The sequence below is a fragment of the Hippoglossus stenolepis genome, chromosome 3 (genome assembly GCF_022539355.2).
Source record: "Hippoglossus stenolepis isolate QCI-W04-F060 chromosome 3, HSTE1.2, whole genome shotgun sequence".
Lineage (NCBI taxonomy): Eukaryota > Metazoa > Chordata > Actinopteri > Pleuronectiformes > Pleuronectidae > Hippoglossus > Hippoglossus stenolepis.
The window spans coordinates 1,140,401-1,163,029 of record NC_061485.1 but is presented as its reverse complement, the minus strand read 5'-3'; the positions used below and the strand labels follow the sequence as shown (position 1 = coordinate 1,163,029).

Here is a 22,629-nt window from a genome sequence, read left to right as displayed (position 1 = left end):
AGTTCATATCCTGTTTGTCTTTTCCATAACAAGAGGAGCAGGTAGGAGGCCGCTGCAGCTCGACTCCGCTCGCAGGTTCAGCTCCAACCTGAAGTTCTGGCTTCAAAGCGTATCATAAAAATGTTTAAAGTCCCAAAAATATCTAAAAAAAATATACAATAACTAACAAAAAGGTTTAGAAAAATCGAATCAGATGCACAGACTCAAAGAACGCAGCCATTTCCTGCTGACCTGAAAGAAACAGAACCATTATGCAACAGAGCCAACGACGTCTAACCGTCGACAACCTGCCGGGCAACGCACCCACACGCTTATTTCCACAACCTGGTGATTGTGAGAGCGTGGACTGTTTCAGACTTGTTCCACTGTTTGACGATGATGATGGATGATATTCGCCGGGAGCTCGTAAAACACTTTTCACACCACGATACGAAGCGTTTCATGTCTGCGGAGACTCGTAAATTCTTTCTGCTCAACATCGTGCTCTACATGTGACCCTGGACCGTCTGGGTATCTGGGGTAACTTCCTCAACACACACACACACACACACACACACACACACAGCTACTGTAAGTGCACGTACACACACACGTGGCGGTGAACAGCAGGAATGCACATCTGCATTAGTTCTTGTCAGGACTGAACTTGTTTGTGTTGCATGTTGAGTTTGACTCAGATGAAGAGAAACTTCAGCTGCTTTCTGCATCTGAATAACTTATTTAAGTTTTTACATCATCACATTAACTTGATGTAAAGTTACTGTCGACGAGTTACTGTCCCGTCCTCGTGTCGCACAGGTTCTCCTTAGTGTTTATTATGTCATAACAAGTATATTCTCAATTATGACTTTATTCTCATATAATCACACTCAAACTCACACATGCGGTTGATTTAGAGTTTCTAGTTTGCAGTCTACACGTCTTTGGGAAGCTGAAGAAATCTCACGTGAAACACGAGAGAACGTGCAGCCTCAGGATTCAAACCAGGAACCTTCGTGCTGCGAGGCGACAGTGTCAACCACCGCATCATCATGGTGTCCTCGAGTGTTTAATGTTTAGTCATAGATAATCTCTCTTAAACAGAGAGACCTTTCTCAAGGCCTGAACCAGATGTTCAGTCAGGTCCAGATGCCGGAGAGAGAGAGAGAGAGAGAGAGAGAGAGAGAGAGAGAGAAGAGAGAGAGAGAGAGAGAGAGAGAGAGAGAGAGAGAGAGAGAGAGAGAGAGAGAGAGAGAGAGAGAGAGAGAGAGAGAGAGAGAGAGAGAGAGAGAGAGAGAGAGAGAGAGAGAGAGAGAGAAGAGAGAGAGAGAGAGAGAGAGAGAGAGAGAGAGAGAGAGAGAGAGAGAGAGAGAGAGAGAGAGAGGGAGAGAGAGAGAGAGAGAGGAGAGAGAGAGAGAGAGAGAGAGAGAGAGAGAGAGAGAGAGGGAGAGAGAGAGAGAGAGGGAGAGAGAGAGAGAGAGAGAGAGAGAGAGAGAGAGAGAGTTCAAAGTCTCTCTATCATTAGACTCTAGTAGTTTTGGGAAATGCACATCAGATCCACACATTAACTTCACTTGTTAATTTGTGCTCATAGCTTCTACTGCTCGACTGCACAAACTGCAAATGGCAAATTTTTGTAATAAGATTAAGAGTTAAAACAACTTCCTGAATCAGTTCAAGTCTTTATGCACCAAGTCTGTATTCTTAGTTTTATTAATCCGTCACGAACAGAAACACACATTGAATCTGCTGCGTTTAATCATCTTATTGGTTCTGAACATTGAGATAAAATGGAGCAGTGAGGATGAATTTACGATTCTCTCACTTCTTGAATAAAGAAGTTCAGAAAACCTAAGTGAAGGACACAAGTGTCGGAGTCGTGTATCAACGGGATGTATTCATAAATGTGCATCAATCTCAGATGAAAAATATAAACTTGTTGTGCAAAGACCTGGAGTAGGTTTCACATCTCAGCAGGTCGCATGAGAAGAGCTTATAAGAAGAGCAGCTCTCGACTGAGCTTGTTTTTCTGGATCGTCCAATCACAGCCATGATTTCAGGTACAAAGGAAAGAGCCGGTGCTTTGATCAGTTGGAGTTCTTCTCTTCTTCTGAGGATCCTGCGTCGTCTCAGGACACGGCCGCCGCTGCCACCTGGACATAATCTCTATTAACCATCATTATCATTCCTCTCATAGTTCCCATGCTCCGTTAGCTTCTGACAATTAGCATTCTGCTCATGTTTCTGCTGCAGCTCTGACGGGAGGATTCCTCAGCGACAGCTCCCGTCAGCGCCGGCCGCTGAACAGCTGTGAGCGACGGGAGGCGTCCTCTGATGAGTCGTCTCCTCTGAGGACGACGGCGGCGTCCAACAGACAGAGCGTCTCCTCGCTTTGTTTATTCTTTCATTAAATCTTTATCTGTTGGAAATCTCATTTCCATGTTTTCCTCTCCTCTTTTATTTCTCTCCATCTCTGCCTCTTTACTTCTTTCTGTCCAAATCTCTTCATCTAAACCGGGATCCCTGTTTCCCTCCGTCTCTCTGCTGGCCCTCTCCTTTTTCGCCTCTCTGCATATTCCCGTGTTTTCTCTTTCTTCAGCCGGCCGCCTGTCCATCACAGTGATGTCGAGGTGATGATGTACAGGAGGAGGACGGAGGAGAAGCAGAGAGTCGGACACTGGGCTCCTTTATCCAGCTGTAATACACAAGAGAGGCCGGGCCCCCGCGAGCACACTGTGAAAGATATGAGGGAGAAGGTGGAGGGCCCCTCAATAACACACACACACACACACACACACACACACACACACACACACACACACACACACACACACACACACACACACACACACACACACACACACACACACACACACACACGATAATCTAAATTCCATGATCCTTCAAACGAACAAGGACGTGAATCCTCTCTTCTTCCATTAAACACACAAACATTATCTTTAACCTAAAGAATTAAAGATAATCTGACCTTTAACCTTTTCACAGGTTATATGTAAAAGGTTATATATCAATGAAACTGTCATTCAACGTCACACCAGAGCTCCGACATGTTGTTTGTGAAGCCCCCTGTTAACAGTGAAAGCGACGCGTCAACACAATGAGAAGCAGAATAAAATGAGCTCGGTTCATTAGAGCTAATGAAAAGCAAAGAAACAGTCACGTCATGTGATCGTAAATCAACATGGACGACATGACGGCTCACAACATGAAGCCAAAACACCTAAACTGCCCCCTGGTGGCCGTCTGCAGTATCGGTCACATACCACGTCTCCATGTTCAGGTGTTTCTGATCAGTTTGGTTTTAATTTGTTATTTGATGATACACAAACAGATCCTGATTGACTCTTGATTGGTTGGGTACATGTATGGGCGGGACCTCGATACTGTGGCTCCACCCCTCAGACTCCGGCTCCGAGTGACGTCACATAACGGCGCCACTATCATATATTTTAGCTTCATTGCTGATCCATGCTAACATAAAGTTGTGATATTCTCCACAGCAGTAAGAGAACGAGTGATGGCATCAAACAAAAACTAGTAAAACAAGCGGAAGCCTCTTCTCCACTGGTCAAAACCCACTAACATCTGTCTTGTGTCTCATCACAGGACTGAACTGAAATGAGACGTCTTCAGGTGAAGTTTCTCTTCTGACCGATGGAGCCTTTGTTGTCTGGAGATGGAAGGACGCTGAATCTGCAGAATTTGAAGGAGCCTTGGTCTGTAGATCAAATGTGAACCTGGTGGAACATCAGCACTGTATTTAAATGTTTATTTATATATAACTTTAATTTTATAATTTGACTTAAAACCTAAAGAATCTGATGGTGACAGTCCCGACTGCAGGAGGTGAAGACAGACTTTCATTCAGTGTGAAGCTGAACAGCAGCAATGAGCTTACAGCACAGAGAGCGGAGGAGGTGGAGGGTCTGAGTGAAGAATGGAGGTGTGTTCCTGTAGAAGGGAAACTGAAGAATGGCTCTTTTCATTCGGCCTCTCATTCATCAGGACGGAGGGAAACGTGGCGGCCGTCAGTGTTTTGGCCACGTGGATCTCTCAGTTTGAAGCTTCTCCCACATGATAGAGATTAGGAGCCCGGAGACGGCAGGGTCTTGTGTTTCTACCTGGCTCCTTCCTCCGCTCTCACACATGTTTGTCTTGTTAATGATGAGGAAGAGGAGGAGGAGGAGGAGGAGGAGGAGAAGGGAGAACGAGCGCAGGAAGAGGGACACATGCCGCTCTGTTCCCTTCAGACTATCAGACACGTGAGGTATGGAGGGAAGTGAGAGTCGGCCTGCAGCCTGGGGGGGGGGGGGTCGACAGGATCTACGACCAAGAGAGGAAAAATATGATCCAATTTCAATTGGATCATATTTTGTTTGTTTAAGTCGTAAACTCCAGGAAACCTCCGACCCGACTGTCCCTTAAATTCAGTCACACACACTCATAGATATCAGTCCTCTCTACATGTCGGATTCTTCTCATCAAGATCCATAAATTATTCTCAGATAAACACTTTTAAAGAAACGTTCATTCATTTCCTCCATTCAAACAGAAAGACTACCACCCCCCCCACCTGACCATACATCAGACGCCGTCTACAAACCAATCAGAGTCAAGTACAGGTAGACTCCGCCCACGTAGGTGATGACGACAGGACGTACGTTTGTCAGACAAAAGTCTTCAGTCCCTAAATTACAACGTGAAACAGAAACAATGAAACTATGGAACAAACACATGAAGCTGGTTCAGACTTTAGCAGAGAGATTTTTTCCTCTTTGTATTTTTCTGAGCGTTACTGTTTGATGGTGCTTCTGACGTCTTGTGCAGAGTTACTGGGTTCGTGAAAAAGAGTGAAAACCTTGTGAGGGTGAAAACAGAAAGGAATCCGGTTCCGTATGAGCCACGTGGGAGGTCTGCTCACGCCTCTGTGATCATCCCCTGCTTCACTAGTTTGGAACAAAGGGGTTTTCTGGTTCTGCGTTGGACCACACACTTAATGAATCACAACTTAAGTCCCACAGATCAAACGTGCAGCAGGAACAAAGTTGTTGCTGCTACCAGACTCCTACATTGATTGGATTAACGCTACGAGGACCAGGAGAGATTTAAGGGACAAAGGGACACAGTGTGAACACAGGAACAAATTATTAATAATTTCTGTTCGGCTGTTGTTTAGTAAACGTGTGGTAGAGACGAAGCAAAATACAACGAGACGTCTTCCTCCTGAGGAGAAGAGCTAACCTGTTTTTTCAAGTCAATATCTTTGGGATACAAAGCAGCAGCTGTGATGAAAAACAAAAAGCCTCATGAACTCCAGGACACGATGGAAACGTGTGATCGTTTGGATCGACGCTTCAACATTTCCTCTTGAGACCAGCTCCTCCTCTCTGTGCACGTTTCATTCACACAAATGTTACAGAAGAAGTTTTTTTTGTGAATGTAAAAGTTCTGTAAAGTTAAAACGCTCATGAAAATGATCAAAAGAGACACACACACACACACACACACACACACACACACACACACACACACACACACACACACACACACACACACACACACACACACCAGCTTCCATGTGAAAGCAGACGCTGTTTCACTGCTGCTTTCTCTCACAACACTCTCAGCTCACGTGTTCGATCTCCACCCGCTCTCTGTCTTTAGTTCTGTTTTCTTTCTGTCAGGTCACAGTTCACTCCCAGTTCAGTTCATCACCTCTCACACTGACCCTGAACCAGTGGGACTTCGATAACGATCATTAAAACGTCGTCCCTGTTGCTGTTTTTGAACGCGTCGTGTTTCCAGGTTGTTTGCGAACACGACGTCTCAGGATCAACATCTGAGAACTTCTTTAACTTTGGTTCAAACGTTCACTTGAGCTCAAAGATGAACTGATGAGAATTTGGAGTTCAAAGGTCACAGTGATGTCATGAAACAAACCTCTGAACTGAGCTGATGTTTCTGCTGCTGCTCTGAACATGAGTCTCCTTCTGGCTTAATACCAGGAAATACCTTCAAATGTGCTGAACATATATTTCATGAGTCCGGATGTGAAACGCTGATAAACAGAAAAGCCCAGTTTTTGGGGCATGAGACAGTTTTAGTCTGGATGGAAAAGAGAAACAGAGAAACTCAGGTTTGTAAATTTAACCAGTTCAACTTAACACAGGTCTGACGTCTGAAATAAACATTTAATGCAGTAAAGTTACAAACTGAATCCATGAATAAGCTCAATAATTTGATGGAATGAATTCGATTTAACGTTGACTGATATCTCTGTATCATATATTTATATATTTTATATTAATCCTGTCGACAGATGATTCTCACAGATTCTGTTAAACATTCAGATTCAAACAGGACAAAGAGGAAGTTGAGTGAAACTTTGCTCGGTTCTTTGATCTGAGATGAAATACTCAGTGTCCTGCTGTGATCGGCAGCTGATCACGACGTCAACTTTGCATGAAGAGGTGGAAATTGGCTCTGGTGAACTCCTGGTGGATGGTCTCCAGCAGGACGTCGTCCTCCTGTCCCTCGTCACTCCCCCCGTCTCTCCTCCCTCCTCCTCCTCCTCCTCCTCGGACAGACGAAGGCGGCTGGAGCTCGGGGGTGTAGGTGAAACTGAAAGAGGTGCGATAAATCAGGCCGTCCAATCGGATGAGGGACAGAGGGACGGTGATGACGCGACGCAGAGAGCGCCACCCGTCGCTGAAGACAGAGACGTCAGGGACGACACAGAGCAGAGATTTGGGCGACCTGCAGAGAAGCAAGGCAGAAAGAGAAGTGACGTCATCGATCACAGTGAAGAAGTGAGAGCTTCATCATCGGACTCTGAAGATCCTCTTGGTCCTGATTCTACTGATTAGACCTCAAGTCTAACAGGGGGAATCCAGAGGTAACAATCACAACGTGTACACATACAAACACGTTGATGACTGTAGACGAACAGGGGCTCCCAAAAGTGAAGCCAAAACACCTGGATCGCCCCCTGGTGGCCGGCAGCAGCACAGTTCACCCCCCCTGCCCCCTCCACCTCAGCTGATGGGACATGGACCAAACTAAAAAATCTAAAAGTGCACATTACATTTTTTTCTAAAAGTTCTTTACACCTCAAGTGTAAGATGCTATTAATTTTTGAAGTGGGGACATGCGGTCCATCTATATTTGCAGTTTATGATACAATCATACATTAATAAACTATAATTTTTGATTCTATATATGAAGTTTCTTTTAATATAAGTTTTTAAGAAAATCTAAATTCATATGAAAAAGACTAATTGAGCAAAACCTGCAATGAAATTCCCTTTAATGTTTTAATAAAACTTATCCAGTATTAAATGATGTGAAGGATGTAATTCCTCTCTGGCTACGAAGCAACTACAGACATTTTACTGTTCGACCTTCACCTGAGCTGCTAATAAACAACGTCTAGGATTTAACGATGTCTCACAGAACAACACAACATTTCTCTGTTGGTCCGCTCTGAGGTTAAGTTCGTTCTATGCAGCGTTAACTCGAGTTGTAAATCAAGTGAATAATTACGCCCCAGCTCAGATTTACTGTTTTGATTCCGCCTCTCGTGTCGTTCTTCAGCCGCAGCAGCTGTTTCCACAGGAGAAGCTGTAAAAAGCTGTAAAAGCTGCAGTGAAGCGTTGAGCAGCTCAAGAGTCTAACGTCTCCACGAGGAGGTGGTGGAGACCAAACACAGAGATAATACACAGAGAACACAGGAACTAGACTCATCACAAACAACCCTGAGTGACCAAGGTGCTTTTATCTGCATCTGAATATGCAACACTATCCATAATATGTGTTGTTGCATTTACGACTTTCTGTGCTGCCCCCAAGTGGTCGCAAAAGATATAATGCAGGTTTAAAATTAAGGAAAAAAAACATGCAAACTTCATCTATTCAGCACTTTTCAAAACAAATTAGAGTAAAAGAAGAGGACAGAGGAAAATAAATATAGAAACCACTGAGAAAGGTGCACACGAACCTGTCCATGTGTAGATGATTATATGATTATATGATTACGTGACAGACTAAACACGATCTGATATGAAATCCTAGCGAGCAGCAGATATTCTGAACGCACTCTCATAAGGTGTTTCATTCACACACGTCCCACTTGCACGGCAGCGAGGGATCATGTTCCTAATTGGCTGCAGCCTCTCGTACAAACAGCGCAGTGTGGCTGACTGTTATACAAACACGGCTTCCCTCCACGCCGCCGAGCTGCTGCTGCTGCTGACGGGAGGTGTGTTTACTGAGCCTCTCGCCCAGAGACCCTGATGCCTCGGCACCTCAGCTGTGGCATCTGAGGGGGACTCTGACGTCAGAGGAGCTGTTTGGATGTGAGATTCTGTGAGGAGACGCCTGAATGTCAGCTCCTGCTGAGTCTGTCTGTAAGTTACAGGATCAGGAGTCTGAGAAGCTTCTCTCAGTGGTGAGCGTAACATAAACTCCTTCATGCTGCTCAGGTCCAGGTTGGTTTCTCAAAATGGACCAAAACCGGTAAAAAGGTTCAACAAATTCCCTGAATGTGTGAATCAATGTTGGAATATTAGAACTTGTTGAGTGAACAGTTTTTTACCTTAAGTCAGCAAAAAAAACCTCTTAGAAACAGAATGAAGACATGAAAAGTGAATAAAGAAGATGAATCGATTTTATCATTCAAATATTTTTTCAAGCAAAAGTTTCAGTTTCTCCAGTCGTTGAGTTATTCTCATTTAAAACTGGTCTCTTGTGTTTTATTGAAATTCCTCAACAAAACCAATTCCAAACCAAATCCACCTGCTGTTAAAGACGATCAGGAAACAGCCCATCAATAAAAATGTATAAATCACAACTGTTGTCAACATGTGACGTTGTACTGCAGCTCGTCAATATTAAATAACTGATATGAAGAAACCAATCAAATCAGAATCTCTTGTTCTGTTTTCTCCTGAACTCACTTGAACATGGTCTCAGCTTCACTGTTGCCAAACCAGACTTTGAGATGAGGGCTGAAGTTTTCCCCGAGGATTTCCAGCATGGCAACGTGTCCGCCGCCGTTCACCTGGAGGAACAGGACACAACTGACAGGCGGCCTGAGCTCACGTGAAATGCAGAACAGTTTATTAATGTCGACAGAATTGACCTCTGAGTGTCTGTCTGTGTACAAAATAACTCTCTAAGATCTCTCTGAAAATAACAATATAAAGCTGATATTGATCAGAGAATTATTAACCATCATCTGAAGTCACTTTATTAGGTTTTAGTTACAGTTACAACTCGGCCACACTGACTCTCAGTGTGTGAGTGTGTGTGTGTGTGTGTGTGTGTGTGTGTACGTGTGTGTGTGTGTGTCTGTGTGTGTGTGTATGCGTGTGTGTGTGTTCGGACTCACCTCCAGCCCTATGATAACAGGGAAAGGACTGACTGGCGTCTGGATACAGGCCAGACCCTCGTTAAAGGTGAATTCCACCATCTCCACTCCGATGATGGTCCAACAGGATCCGTCGTTCAGCACCACTTTGCTGGGGTCCCTGACGCTGGACGGAGCCTGGAGCGAGACGAAGGGATGGAGGACACATTTGAAAAGGGAGATAGAGACAGAGAAGGATAGAAATGAAGGAGGGAGGAGGAATGAAGACAGAGAAGGACGGAGTCTCACCAGGTACTGGATGATGCTGTCGTTAGATAGACACAAGTAGGCTTGAGGGTCGTCTCTGAACTGGAAGGCGCACTTGTGAAGCTGAGAAACAGGCTCGTCCACGTCCAAGATGGCTTGTTGCTTGTTGACCTTACGAATCACCTGGTGGAATTTAACAAGACGATGAAAAGAAACAGCAATAATGAAACATGATTTACAACCTAAACACATTTAATTGACATATTTATGGATTCATTTTAAAAAGTTGTTTTTTTCTCATGATAACTGTGTTTTTGTGTTGGAGAGTTTGTTGCTAATATTCTGCTTCTGCAAAAAACTTTGTTAAGTCACGTGTTAGAAACCTCATCAACACGTCCACTCGCTCACTGGGAAGCTTCCACACATTGTCCTGCTGTTTCCTCACATGGACTCATGGACTCTGAGATGTTACCCACATTTTACCAGGAGGCTGCAGGAGAAGATCCAGAAAATGTCCAGAGACACTGACTCAGACATTTGTTCTCACAGACAGAACCTGCAGAACATGTCAGGAACACGTCAGGAACATGTGAGGAACATGTCAGGAACATATCAGGAACATATCCGGACTTCAGTGCAGGATTAGATTAGATTACATCTCTTTTTTTTTATATGTCAATAATGACTAAAATGTACTATATTTCAAAATAATCCAAGCCTGCACTTTGCATACAGAAGAAGAGAAGTTGTTTAGGATGAAGAGTCAGTCTGACGTCTGAAAACAGTCGATCCAGTTCATCTATGTTCAGGAGGCAGACGAAGCAGAGCTGAGGCCGTCCAGCTGACAACGCTCCGTCACTGCAGAGTGAGATTTAAAAAGCTCTACCTGTCCAGCAGGAGGTCTGTTCATGGCCGAAGGCGGCACAGGGAAAATCCTCTGGTATCTTCCGACCTCGAGCTCCATCACACGCGACGTGCACATCACACGCTAAGTGCACATCACATGTAACGTGCACATCACGCGTGACGTGCACATCACACTCGCGTGCACATCGCTTGCCATCACCGACTGCACCGCACACAGAACATTAAGCACTTTGTTCTCTTCACGGCTGCTGATGCAGCTGAACGTTTTCATCTGCACGTCTCCCTTCACCTCCTCGGCCCCTGAAGGTCGACCACAACCAAGCTGCTCGCCACGCTCCCTGTCTTCAAACAAACCAAACAGCGATAGGCCTCAAGTATAAAAACATCCAGAGGTGTAGTGAGCAGCGCTGCCTCCACCTTCCAGCACCGGGCCTGCGGCTCAGGTTGTTATGACAGCAGTTTAGGAGGCGCTGAGAAAGGGTCTGCTCAGCGCTTCGTCTCAGTTTAACTCAAACTGCATGATGGGAGGAGCAGTCACAGCATTTTAGGGATCAGCAGATAATGTAACACCTGCACACACACATCTGTGAGACATACGGGATAATCAGAGCGCTGATTGGACCGCGACTCTGTGGTTTGAACATTTAAACATGATATGATCAGCTGAGACGGCTGCAGCTTCCCCTCTCTCTCTCTCCTGTGGTTATAATCACTTTCAACCTGTAGTTACTGGAGAATCAGATGAACGTTTATTTAACGTCTACTTTGACTTTTTAGTTTGGTCCATGTCCCATCTGCTAACATGGAGAGAGGGGTTTATGACCAGCCACCAGGGGGCTTTGGCTTCTCTTATTGGAGCTGTCGTGTCGTCCACCTTTATACAGTCAATACACATGCGTGTGTGTGTGTGTGTGTGTGTGTGTGTGTGTGTGTGTGTGTGTGTGTGTGTGTGTGTGTGTGTGTGTGTGTGTGTGTGTTACCATTGGTGGCAGTGCTACTCCAGACTCCGTGCACACTAACTGGACCACAGCGCCGTAACAGATGAAGCCTTCGCTCAGCACAAAGTCCCCTTGGTCAGCACTTTGGTCCTCCACTACACACACAGACACACACACACACACACACACACACACACACACACACACATGAATATTCATATGAACTGTACATTAATGAATACTATATTTAACTTTCACTGCAACACAGACTCATCTTGTGAGTGCCTGCGTGTGTGTGTGTGTGTGTGTGTGTGTGTGTGTGTGTGTGTGTGTGTGTGTGTGTGTGTGTGTTGGGGTGAAGGACTGAGGTTTAGGTTTTGGTGGTGGGAGGTCCGTGTGTTAAATAAATAACCTCCCAGCAGATCTTTGGACCGTCTTTCCAGAGGAGTGTGAGGGAAACACTGGTGAATAACTCGCTCTCACACTGACTGTATTTATGCAGGGTGGCCGAGTGGTGAGGAGACGTCTGGTGACTGGAGGGAACCAGTCTGATACTGGAGGGAACCAGTCTGATACTGGAGGGAACCAGACTGATACTGGAGGGAACCAGTCTGATACTGGAGGGAACCAGTCTGATACTGGAGGGAACCAGTCTGATACTGGAGGGAACCAGTCTGATACTGGAGGGAACCAGTCTGATACTGGAGGGAACCAGTCTGATACTCGAGGGAACCAGACTGATACTGGAGGGAACCAGTCTGATACTCGAGGGAACCAGACTGATACTGGAGGAACCAGTCTGATACCAGTGTCACACTTGAACAGAGTCTATATTTCGTGCTCGTTCTCATGCTGAGTAGATGTATGTGTGCACGTACAGACTGAGGTACATCCCGACGGTTCATTCTCGTACTGTAACATATAATCCTGGCGGCGCCACTGGTATTAACATCCCATAGAATCTGCGTCCGGCACAGTCACATATAGTGGAGGTGGATTTCTGGATTCTCCTCTGAGCCTCTGTTTTTGATTTAAAGTCAAAGAGTGACCACAATGTGACCTTTACAGTACACAAGGCATCAGTCAGTGTGTGAACATACACTGACACACACACACAGATTTACCCATGGTGATGGTGAAGGCTGTCCACTGTCTGGCGCTGGCTACAAAAGCTCCTCTGTCCACTGAGAGGTAACGAGTGCTGACCGTCTGAGAGCGCAGGCGGTTGAACAAAGCAACTCTGGAGCACGAGGAGATACACACTGAAATACACACAAAGACATAGTGTGACCCAAACTGATTCTGAACACACACACACACACACTGTACAACACAGTACAAGCTCTTTATTTAAGCTTTTCATTCATTCATTTGTAATATTTGACACTCACACAGGTTCAAAGCCCGATAAGGATTCGTTCTCACACAGGAACCTGAGCAATCGGACGTCACCTGATCTGCAATGTCAGCTGTCAAGATGATGTCTCTTTTTAGAGTGTGCGTGTGAGTGTGTGTGTGTGTGTGTGTGTGTGTGTGTGTGTGTGTGTGTGTGTGTGTGTGTGTGTGTGTGTGTGTGTGTGTGTGTGTGTGTGTGTGTGTTTTGACCCTGTGACCTGACACAACCGGCTATCAATCGTTCAGCTGAACCTGGGATCGGTCTCTGTCTGAGCAGGATGTTTAAAACCACTGAAAGATGTTTTCTCACAGAAACAGAATTAAAAAGCCTGAAAGTGTGTTTGAACTACAACAAGTTTTCAAAGATAAACTCAATGAAGCTGTTTTACTATCAGATGTTCAAATTTTTCAAGAAGAGGAGCCGTACACGTAGAAGACGAAGACGTCAACTTGGAAACACGAGGAGGTTCCAGATCTTCTGGTGATGAGGGCCGACGCCGGTGTGGATGAGCTGTAAACAACAACACTGATCTTTCCACAGCAGAGTTTATACGTCATTCGTCCTGCTGCTCTCTCTGTTGCTCTACAGGCTCCGCCCCTCGCCTGAATGTTCCCACATGTTCCTGCTGCTGTGTTCGTACTAAGTGAAACACAAACGCTGCTCTTGTCTGAGTCAAATATGAAGAAACTTGAAACAACCTGAAAACCCAACGCCTGCTGTCCCGGCTGTGCAGGAATAAAAAGTGGAAAAGATGTAAAGACGTGACTCACGGTCGACGTTCTTCATGGACTGTCTCTTCTGTGACGGTTTGGAGATGACTTTGATCAGTCTGCTCTGGAATGAACCCACTTCCTGTCTGTTGCCCAGGAAGAGTCGCAGCAGGAGGCGGAAGTGTTTCCTCTTGTCCTGATCAGAGATGAACAGCGACTTGGCGCAGGCAAACATCTGCTGCAGAGACAGAGGAGTCAGTGTGTCAGAGGTAGTGACTGTAAATAAAGATGGACAACGCGTCTCCACTCTGTCCAGCCCGACAGCCACCAGGGGGCGATATAGATGTTTTGGCTTCCCCTTTAGAAATTTGCTTTGTCGTCCATCTTTAGCTACGTTCACACTTCAACATTAAAGTCTGAAAACATAATTTTAACATGACAACAAGTGTTTTAGCTCCGTATCAGAAATAATCTCCATCCACACGATCACACCTGCAAAAAACACACGTCACATGACCGTTCACCTACACTGGTCATGTGATGTGAACAGGAAGTAGATCATCTCCTCTGCAGCTGGTTGCTTAGTAACAGAAACTCCTCTGAAGGAGGAACAGTGATGGTGAAGAGTCAGAGCAGAGACGACGAGGTGGAACTGTAACTGACAGGAAGTGTTAGCGACGCTTTGTGTTCACCGCTGGTCGTCGAGTCATGTGACTGATGAGAACCAATCAGGAAGAGAACGTCTGCGTCATCGTTTACTAAAGTCTCAGTTTCTGTTGAAACACAAACCCAGAGTTTTCAAACTGAAACGAGAACCAGCAGCGTTTAGTCACGTGGACGTCAAGTGTTAACATAGCAAAAGTGAAGCATTTAAAACTTAACATATCAGTATGGACGTATATGTGTGAATATTGTTCATGTCGCTCAGTTAGTTGTGTCCTGGTGAGTTGGAGTGACTCCGATGGAGCGGACAGAGAAACAGGAAGTCTGTTTCTCCTCTCTCAGTGAGGACGACAGCGAGAGACAAACAATGTGTTTACAGGAGCAGACACGACTGTTTGTTGAGTCAACAGTCGTCTGCTGTGAAGGAGGTGATTGTCTCGTCTGGACAAACACACCGAGCTGTCTGTCGCTCCAGGTCTTTAGATCCCATCAACCACTCATCCGCAGCTGCTGGTCCAAGCATCAATCAAAGCTACGACTCCGAATACGATTTGATTTAAGCTCCAGTGCATCTCAGAACTTCTTGATACATTTAGAAAGAAAATTACTTGAATATCTGTTGTTCTGGATGTAAAAATATGCGTTAGTGCTTCGTCTTTACACAAACCATGTGGATGTGGCGATGAACCTGCACGACAGACTTTAGCATGAAGGGTGTTTATAATGTTTGGTCGTTAAAGCAACACGATGCAACTTTTCACCTTAAATCATGTCAATATTGATCTTTAGCCACTATTAAAATTAAGTAAACTACAACTTCATCACACGTCATTTATCTCTTGCTGCTGGAGGAGAATTTATCTTGAACAAAGGTTCAAACCTCCAGAGAACAGGTGACAGAAACACACACACACACACACACACACACACACACACACACACACACACACACACACACACACACACACACACACACACACACACACACACACAGCTCTCTAACCGTGGATTCTGGCTGCTCATCGAAGACCAGTTTGAAAGTGTCGGCCTGAGACTGGCTGGAGTTGTCGAGACACATGTAACCACACATGCGATACACAGAGTCTCCGTAACCAGCGGCTGCAGGAGAATGAGAGAGAGGAGGGAAGAAGAGGATGAGAAAGAGGAGGGAGGGAAGACAAATAAAGAACGATAAGGACAGAGCTGCATCTGATGTTTTAATCTAAAATGTTGGTTTCCTCACCTTTCAGATGATCCTGCATGACCTTCCATCCACGACCACGGATGTAAACACAGGGCGGAGGGCAGAAGAACCTGTACAATTAAAAAGTTACTCGTGAACCTGAACTTTTGTCTTGTCTGATTCATCATGTTCACATCGACACAGTAAATCAGCCTGATCTCGTTTGAAGAGTTGAGGGGTCAGAGGTGAAGCGTCCTGACACTTTAGCTACGTCCACGCTGACGCTGTCATTTTAAAACGATGAGCATCATCGCTCCGTGTCAGAAATAATCTCTGTCCACAGTCACACACCCGAAAACCATAGCTCAAAACCAGTCACATGACCACTCCTGTACACTGGTCATGTGGTGTAAACAGGAAGTAGATCGTCTCCTCTGCAGCTGGTTGCTCAGTAACAGAAACTGTGATGGTGGGAAGTCAGAGCAGGGATTTCTTTTCTCTGAGCGCCGACGAAAACCATAGCTCAAACCTGAGCGCCGACGAGGTGGAACTGTTACTGACAGGAAGTGTTAGTGACGCTTTGTGTCCACCGCTGGTAGTCAAGTCATGTGACTGATAAGAACCAATCAGGAAGAGAACGTGGGCGTCTGCGTCACGTCTCAGTGTTAGGGGACGAAAAACTCCAGATTATTGGCGTCAGGTATAAATGTCGTAAAAGTGATGTGTTTTAAAACTAAAGCGTATTTGTGTGAACGTAGCCAGAGCTGTACGTGTTTTTAAAGTTTGCTGCGGTTGTGTTTATCAAAGTGAGTCGTCATCACCTTTTCTCGTTGCCGTAGGACTTCTGAGCCACCTTGGCGTGCAGGATGACCACGCTCTGGTCAGCGTGGGCGTCTCTTCCCGGTTCCCTCGTTGTTCCCACTGACTGGCAGCCGTGAAACCCGGGGTCCGGCCTCCTGATTGGACGAGAAAGCTGTCACTCACAAAGAACCAACTCAAGAATGAACTGATTCGATTTCAGTGGATAAAGGTCAAAGGTCACTTTTGACTCCTGCTGCTGATATTTAATGGATCAATTATAATCAAGTTTCTATTTTAATCACATTCAGATACATTTCACAGGGGTTGTTTGTTTTTTATTCTAAAAGCATCTACATGATAATTTTTACTCTTTTCCTTTAAAAAAATTAAATAATTCCCATATATAAATTTGACCTGTATTTACGTTACTTGTCATGCACCAGGAAAACAGGACCAAAGTGCTTCCATCAAATAAATGAAACAGTGGCTTCGAACTGACATAATATTATAATATTTTCTACTCATGCGTGTGTCTCTCGGCCTCAATGTGGGAAAACCTGCTCATTAATTCCTCAGTTTGAGCGATTAATCTCTGTGTTTGGACGATTAGAATCCAACCCGTGTGTGATTAGATCTCACGTGATCCGCTGAACAGCAGGTAAACGACTGAGCGAGCCGGAGCAGTCACGGAGCGAGCGGCCCCGTGTAGCCCCGCTAACAATGGCAGCTGTCACATCAGCTGCGTTCTCTCTCTGCAGCGGCGGTGTAATGAGGGGCCAGACACTGAGTTACAGCCCCGGGGCCCGGAGCCTGGAATGCTCCTCATAATGAAGACTGTTGACACGGAGGGGAGCGGGGAGGAGGGCAGGAAAGATAAAGTGGTGACAAAAAGTAACGACAGCAAAAAGGACTCGAAGAAACAAGTCAATGTGTCAATGAAAGTGTTGGAGAACGTCCTCACAATGTTGAAGAAAGTGAGAGAGAATTCCTAGATCTGCACCAAAATGTGATCGGTTCTCCTCATCAACAGTTTCAATGTCGTCAACGTCAATCAATATCTACGACAGTTCGCTCCATGGCTTCGTGTTTTCATTGGACACACGTTAATGTGAGGAATCAAACGTCTGACGTCTGTTTCACTGGAGGTTTAAAGTAACTTTCATACCAAACCGGTGCCTGTACTTTACGTTCGTCTTAAACCACTTAAACTCTGGTTTTACATCATCTCTGTCCTCAATGCAACATACTGGTACATGTCCTCAGAGGAGGACACTGGAGAGTGTTCATGTACGGGGGGGGGGATCCCTCTGACCCCCTGCTCCCCTCTCCACAGTTCACAGTTCAGGGTCACACTTCACTGGCTGTGTGTGTGTGTGTGTGTGTGTGTGTGGTCAGTCACCAGGGTGCCACCATGGAGTCTAAATTAGACCTTCCCCTCTCCAAAGGTCAAAGGTCAGTGTGTCAGGAGCTCAGAGCCTCTGGTATTTCACACCGAGGACACAGAAGGGCCTGAAGACAGAATGAGGGTGAGGGGTGGAGGGACGGAGGCGAGGAATTCACTCTCACCTCCAGGGAAAGTTTGTCTTCTCGTCCAGAGGTTGAAAAGTTGTTATGACTACAATCATTGTGAGGTTCGTCAGCGCAATACAACTGCATCGAGGGACACGTTGTCAAGACGAGTCGTTAAAAACCTTCGTCCACCTGAGACTCACGTGATACATCAGCAGAAACTGACACAACCTGAGACATCATCGTCGTCTCTCCGTTGAAGAGACTGATTTGTTATATTCAGACGTGAGTGTGTTTGTTTCTTAGGACTTTGTTCCACAAACCTCTGTCTGTGTCTCACGTTTCTCCAGAACCGTTCATCTCGTCAGCTTCTCACTCGTCATGTGTGTTGTTAAGGATCCATTGAAGGGAGGAGTTGAATTTTTTTAAATATAAAACTTTGATTGAACAGGCGACCAGAGCTTTGTATCAACAGCAGAGACAAGACCTAACTGTTCTCATGACAGTTCATTCATGACATTTTCGCTGAGAGTGAGTCACATCCATTAAAGAGCTGAAGTCCACAGAACCTGAACTGGAGAATCAGCTGCTGGGATCGAGCTCAGACGCTGGTCACCGGTTTATTCAAAGTGTATTAACACATGTTGAGTGTGAAGCCGATCAGATGATCGATACATGACACAGACAGATTTATTAGAAGAGGGATGAGTCCTCTGACATGAACAGATTCACAACGTCCTCGTCTCCAAGGCTCAACGGGCTCGATGGCTTCATTAACGTTTTCTGCTTCATTAGAAAGTCTCAGATCTTCAGTGAACATCTGTTTGACTTTTAGTAACAAACAGGAAAAGACTCACACACGGTTTGAAAATACATCCGAGGTGAATCCTCCAGTGAATTATCGTCTGTTGTGACTTTTTACTGATTCAAACTCAGAACAACCGAGGAGGCACTGGCCCCAGCTGAAATCTGATTGGCCCCTGGAGTCGTTTTTTCTAAATAAACTAGTCTACTAACTATAAATATGACAATTTGCTTGAACAAAAAACTATTTTCACAATATATCCACTGGTGTGTGTCTTTGTTCACATCTACAGAACTAAGAGTAAAGAAGGATGGAGTCTAGTGGTGCATTGGTGGCCACCTAATGGCCCCTGATTTAGATAAATCCTAGATCCGCCACTGCAATGAAAGATACAAGATAATGCTCTATTATTGTAGATTATTGTTTTAAGTTATGAGACTGATTTGGCTCCAGCGTTTAAATTAGTTGCCTTGAAATTCTGAGTTTTCAAAACCTTAACAAGCTCCACCGCACCTCGCCTTTAGGTTTCAGAGGCTGGGGACGGGGGAGGGGTCTCTGCCTCCACAAATACTTTCCTCCTCCTGGTATTTTAATAGCTGCACTCCATCCCTCCACCGGCTCATTCCACCAGAGTCAAGCCGAGGACAGGTCAGAGATACCCCCGCGCCCTGAACGCGTTTCCACGGCCAAGCGCTCATTCCTCACGCGTCTGAAGAAGTTTGGGATAAGTTTGAGTTGAACCCTGATCTCAGCTTCCCGAGCCGGGACAACTGGACTTTAAGTGGCGGAGGTCTGATCGTCTCACCTGTCCCATCCGCTCCCGGTCCTCGGTGCGTCGCGTCCGGCCAGCAGCGGCCCCAGGTGAGTGAGCGGGGTGACCGGGTCTGGGGCCACAGAGGCGGGGAACAGGAGCGCGGGGTCCGCCTGGGGACATCCAGGCTGGAGCATCGGAGTTTCTGAGATAAGAGGAGATTTTAAACCAGTTACAATAAAAGTTTTATAAGTAATTCAAGGATTAATGCGTCATTTCAACCACCTTTAATTGAAGAGTAGAAGATAATAATGATCCTGCATTAGAACTGAGGAGCTCATCAATCTTTGGTTTCAGCTGCTGAACTCTGATGATCTACTGCTTCTCTTTGTTTATAACGGATTGTACTTCGATTATAAAACACCTGCATCTGTCACATCTGGCTCAGGGGAAAGTGTGATCAGCGTTTTCAATATTCTCTCATGTACAGAGATAAAATAATGAATTGGTCATTGGAGGAAATAATCAGGTGTAATTGACACAGAAAAGATTTTTATATACGAGTTGTTTTAAGCTCAGAAGCTTTAAGTTTGTTATAAATGAACTTTTTAAAATGACAGATGATGAAAAACTGATCATCGGTCACAGCTGCATTGTTGGAAAAGCTTTTTGTATTGTTTTAGTATTTATGTGTAAATATTCTGTTTTTGGATGAAGTGAGACGATGAAACAACGATTTCATTTCAGAAAACAAGAGTTGATAAAAACTGAGAGAGAGAGAGAGGGGGGGTAGAGAGAGAGAGAGAGAGAGAGAGAGAGAGAGAGAGAGAGAGAGAGAGAGAGAGAGAGAGAGAGAGAGAGAGAGAGAGAGAGAGAGAGAGAGAGAGGGCAGAGAGAGAGAGAGAGAGAGAGAGAGAGAGAGACAGAGAGAGAGAGGGGGTAGAGAGAGAGAGAGAGGGGGTAGAGAGAGAGAGAGAGAGAGAGAGAGAGAGAGAGAGAGAGCGAGAGAGAGAGAGAGACAGAGAGAGAGAGAGAGAGAGAGAGAGAGAGAGAGAGAGAGAGGGAGAGACAGAGAGAGAGAGAGAGAGAGAGAGAGCGAGAGAGAGAGAGAGAGAGAGAGAGAGAGAGAGAGGGGGTAGAGAGAGAGAGAGAGAGAGAGACAGAGAGAGAGAGAGAGAGAGAGAGAGACAGAGAGAGAGAGAGAGAGAGAGAGAGAGAGAGAGAGAGAGAGAGAGAGAGAGACAGAGAGAGAGAGAGAGAGAGAGAGAGAGAGAGAGAGAGAGAGAGAGAGAGAGAGAGAGAGAGAGAGAGAGAGAGAGAGAGAGAGAGAGAGAGAGAGAGAGAGAGAGAGAGAGAGAGAGAGAGAGAGAGAGGGAGAGAGAGAGAGAGAGAGAGAAATGCAGTGGGTTCACACTGGTTGACTGGAGGTGACGCTCAGACGCTCAAAGCTGCTCAGGGAGAAAGAGTCCAGTGAGAAGACAGACAGACGGTTATACAGTCGGACAGAGAGACAGAGAGACAGACAGGTAGACAGACAGGCAGACAGACAGGTAGACAGTTATACAGACAGACACACAGACAGACAGACACACAGACACACAGACAGACAGCAGACAGTGAACAGTTATACAGTCGGACAGAGAGACAGAGAGACACACAGACAGACAGACAGACAGACAGGTAGACAGTTATAAAGTCCAGCAGACAGACAGTTATACAGTCGGACAGACAGACAAACAGACAGACAGACAGACAGACAGACAGACAGTCCAGCAGACAGACAGACAGACAGACAGACACACGAACAGACAGACAGACAGACAGACGAACAGTTATACAGTCCAGCAGACGAACGGACAGACAGACAGACAGACAGACAGTTATAAAGTCCAGCAGACAGACAGTTATACAGTCGGACAGACAGACAGACAGACAGACAGACAGACAGACAGACAGACAGACAGTTATACAGTCCAGCAGACAGACGAACAGACAGACAGACAGACAGACAGACAGACAGACAAACAGACAGACAGGTAGACAGTTAGACAGTTATAAAGTCCAGCAGACGAACAGTTATACGATCGGACAGACAGACAGACAGACAGACAGACAGACAGACAGACAGACAGACAGGTAGACAGACAGGTAGAAGTCCAGCAGACAACAGACAGACAGACAGACAGACAGACAGGTAGACAGACAGGTCTGTGGGTCTGTCTGACGCTGACTGTGTTTCCATTTCATTGTCAAGAGTTTTGTGAAAAGGAATAAACTGTGAACTGGTCTGAGGTGAATGTGCTGCACAGTGTGGTCAGTAGGTGGCAGTGTTGCTGCCATGGGCGACGCCTGGCAGATGAATTTAGACATGTATCTGAGGTCTTTGGATCTAAGCCACAGTCACAGTGTTGAGTGACGGACCTCAGGTGAGTACAGTGACTCACTATCCAGCAGTGAGTGTGTGTGGCACACACTGAGAGGGTGAGACAGGCAGGCAGACAGTCAGTAAAACTGTCGTTCTCTCAGTGAAACAGTAGCAGAGTCGACATCTGGTTCTGATCTTCAGCCTCTAACAACAAGTGCTGTGTCTTCATCTGAGTCTGGACTCCAGCTGTCACTCAAACTCCACACTGTCCCACCTGTCTCACTGACTCCATCCGGTCCCACTGTCTCACCACCTACAGGAGAGACTGCAGCCACTTCACCTATCTCACCACTGTGACCTGTCTTACTGCTCACACCCTCTACCTCCTCTCTAACTGACACACACTGACTCCATCCTGTCTCTCTGACTCCCCCCTCATCCCTCTCCAACCTGTCTCTCTGACTCCCCCTCATCCCTCTCCAACCTGTCTCTCTGACTCCCCCCTCATCCCTCTCCAACCTGTCTCTCTGACTCCCCCTCATCCCTCTCCAACCTGTCTCTCTGACTCCCCCCTCCTCCCTCTCCATCCTGTCTCTCTGACTCCCCCCTCATCCCTCTCCATCCTGTCTCTCTGACTCCCCCCTCATCCCTCTCCAACCTGTCTCTCTGACTCCCCTCCTCCCTCTCCAACCTGTCTCTCTGACTCCCCCTCATCCCTCTCCATCCTGTCTCTGCTCTCCCCCTCCTCCTCTCTCATCATCCTGTCTCTCTGACTCCCCCTCATCCCTCATCATCCTGTCTCTCTGACTCCCCCCTCCTCCCTCTCCATCCTGTCTCTCTGACTCCCCCTCCTCCCTCATCATCCTGTCTCTCTGACTCCCCCTCATCCCTCATCATCCTGTCTCTCTGACTCCCTCCTCCATCCTGTCTCTCTGACTCCTCCCTCATCATCCTGTCTCTCTGACTCCCCCCTCATCCCTCTCCAACCTGTCTCTCTGACTCCCCCTCCTCCCTCTCCAACCTGTCTC

General features: G+C 46.1%; 2 protein-coding genes across 2 annotated transcripts in view; both read right to left on the bottom strand.

The window, feature by feature from the left end:
* Positions 1–22,629, bottom strand: part of pcbp4 (poly(rC) binding protein 4) — a 336,110-nt gene that overhangs the window by 245,326 nt on the left and 68,155 nt on the right.
* rbpjl (recombination signal binding protein for immunoglobulin kappa J region-like) lies at positions 6,264–19,514 on the bottom strand. Its single transcript, XM_047339244.1, has 11 exons — positions 19,291–19,514; positions 16,192–16,326; positions 15,431–15,501; positions 15,191–15,306; positions 13,585–13,762; positions 12,543–12,680; positions 11,461–11,573; positions 9,656–9,796; positions 9,389–9,544; positions 8,955–9,058; positions 6,264–6,756 (listed from the first exon to the last, which is right to left on the bottom strand). Exons 1-11 carry the CDS (start codon positions 19,431–19,433, stop codon positions 6,453–6,455), a joined length of 1,599 nt encoding a protein of 532 aa, XP_047195200.1. The 5' UTR covers positions 19,434–19,514; the 3' UTR covers positions 6,264–6,452.